The 2,392-nt window shown below is 49.8% G+C and overlaps 1 protein-coding gene across 1 annotated transcript; it reads left to right on the top strand.

Moving 5' to 3' along the window:
* The first annotated feature begins 320 nt into the window (after positions 1-320).
* LOC130990870 (uncharacterized) lies at positions 321-1,178 on the top strand. The gene has a single exon (XM_057915099.1). The coding sequence runs from the start codon at positions 321-323 to the stop codon at positions 1,176-1,178; it is 858 nt and encodes a 285-aa protein (XP_057771082.1).
* The last annotated feature ends 1,214 nt before the right edge of the window (positions 1,179-2,392 follow it).

Here is a 2,392-nt window from a genome sequence, read left to right as displayed (position 1 = left end):
ACCCTTGTAGAACAATGGAGGACGTCCTTGCCAAGGCATGGGCACAAATCAAATGGGAGGAAGATCAATACAGCCACCACCGATCTTCACCAAGCGGAAACACTAGAAGAGACTCCAGGGTAGATAGAAGGACAAATGATAGGCGGTCTGAGCCTTACCCATCTTCACGACACGAATACAGAAGGAGATAGTATGACCAACCTTACGAGACGCGACCACGTGAAAGGGCCAAGATCCCAGAGTACAACTTATCTATCTCGCCAGCCGAGGCGGTCTTAGCTCTCAAGAATCTAGGCAACAAAGTCAAATGGCCAGAAAGGATGAGGGCCCCAGCTGACCAGAGGGACAGATCCAAATGGTGTGAGTTCCATGCAGATCATGGGCATCGGACAGAAGATTGCATCGCCCTCAGATTGGAAGTGGCCCACCTACTAAATCAAGGCCACCTCACCGATTACCTGACCGAAAAGGGCAAGCTTACCCTACAACAAGGAAGGGATAAGCAAGAGAAACACAGAGACGACAGCCCGCCAGACCCACCACACCATGAGAGAACTGTGAACGTGATATCCGGAGGCTCCGAAGTCAGCGGAATCACCCACTCAGCCGCCAAGAGACACGCCAGACAGGCTAGATCAAGCAAAACAGGGGCTCTGCCTTCCGGCAAAGCTGGACCAACGGATCCAACCCTGACAATTAGCTTTGCAACATCCGAATCAGACAAGCTTCTACACCCTCATCATGATGCTTTAGTTATTTCCATTTATATTGCTAACTGTTTAACAAAGCGTGTGCTAATAGACAATGGTAGCTCTGCCAATATTTTGTTTTTTAGTGCATACAGGGAGATGGGTTTGGACGAGTCCAAACTAATCAAGAAAGCGGCCGTACTCGTTGGCTTCAGTGGCGAGAGTACGACTACTGTAGGGGATATCGATCTTCCCGTTTACGCAGAGGGAGTCAACCTTTCCACTAGGTTTCTCGTGGTAGACGCCCCATCAGCATACAACGTCATCCTAGGCCGTCCATGGATCCACGAAATGGAAGCAGTACCATCTACCTATCATCAAGTCATACGATTCCCAACCAAGTGGGGAGTTAAGGAGATCAAGGGAGAGCAGAAGGACTCCAGGGCGTGCTACCAAACCACTATGAAGGCGAAAAACCCATCCTTATAGCAATTACAGCAAGAAGCCCCGCCCCATTCAAAGCACATGGGAGAACAGGAACACCCACATCATACCTTGCGGTGCACTCAAGACATAAGTCAACACACGGAGCTGCAGAGAAGTCGAAGCTGCCAGAGCAGCGAAATCGACAAAGGCCAGAGCTGCGAAGTCGACGAGCTGCCAGAGCAGAGAAGTCGAAGCTGCCAGAGCAGCGAAATCGACAAAGGCCAGAGCAGCAAAGTCGACAACGGCCAGAGCAGCGAAGTTGGCGAGCTGCCAGAGCAGAGGAGTCGAAGTTGCCAGAGCAGCGAAATCAACAAAGGCCAGCGCAGCGAAGTCACCGAGGTGCCAGAGAGAAAGTCTAAATCGGTGAGGTGCCAGAGCAGAGAAGTCAAAATCTGCAGAGCAGAGAAGTCAGAGTCTGCAGAGCAGATAAATCAAACGAAGAGACCACGCAGCCTGATCGAGGAGGAGATGGTGGAGATAGATGAAATTCAAATTAATGCGAGCTTTCCGGACCACAAAGTTCGGATTGGAGCACAACTCGAACCAGAGCTCAGAGAGAAACTTATCAATTTCCTATCTGATTACTACGATTGTTTCGCTTGGTCCCATGAGGACATGACAGGGGTTGACCCTAATATTATTGTTCACAGGTTACAGGTCACCCAGGGCTACCCACCGAGGAAACAGAAACGTAGAAAGTTTGCACCGGAGAGGAACCAAGTAGTGAATGATGAAGTCGCGAAGCTCCTCAAGAATGGACTCATTCGAGAGGTCCACTATCCCGAATGGCTCGCAAACGTGGTGGTGGTCAAGAAAAAGAGTGACAAATGGCGAGTCTGCATCGACTTCACGGACCTCAATAAGGCATGCCCGAAAGATTCGTTCCCACTTCCACACATCGACATGCTAGTGGACGCAACAGCAGGCCATGAATTGATGAGTTTCATGGACGCATACTCGGGATACCATCAAATACGGATGCACCCTGATGACGAGGAGAAAACGGCCTTTATGACCAGCGTAGCGTTATTCTGCTACAAGTATATGCCATTCGGATTGAAGAACGCAGGAGCAACGTATCAACGCCTGGTCAATCGGATGTTTGCAAGCTTGCTGGGCCAAACAATGAAAGTCTACATCGACGACATGTTGGTCAAATCTATCCGCGCGAGGGACCACATTGATCATTTGAGGGAGACATTTGAGATTCTTAGAAA

The sequence above is a fragment of the Salvia miltiorrhiza genome, chromosome 6 (genome assembly GCF_028751815.1).
Source record: "Salvia miltiorrhiza cultivar Shanhuang (shh) chromosome 6, IMPLAD_Smil_shh, whole genome shotgun sequence".
Lineage (NCBI taxonomy): Eukaryota > Viridiplantae > Streptophyta > Magnoliopsida > Lamiales > Lamiaceae > Salvia > Salvia miltiorrhiza.
This window is presented reverse-complemented; position numbering and strand designations above follow the sequence as displayed.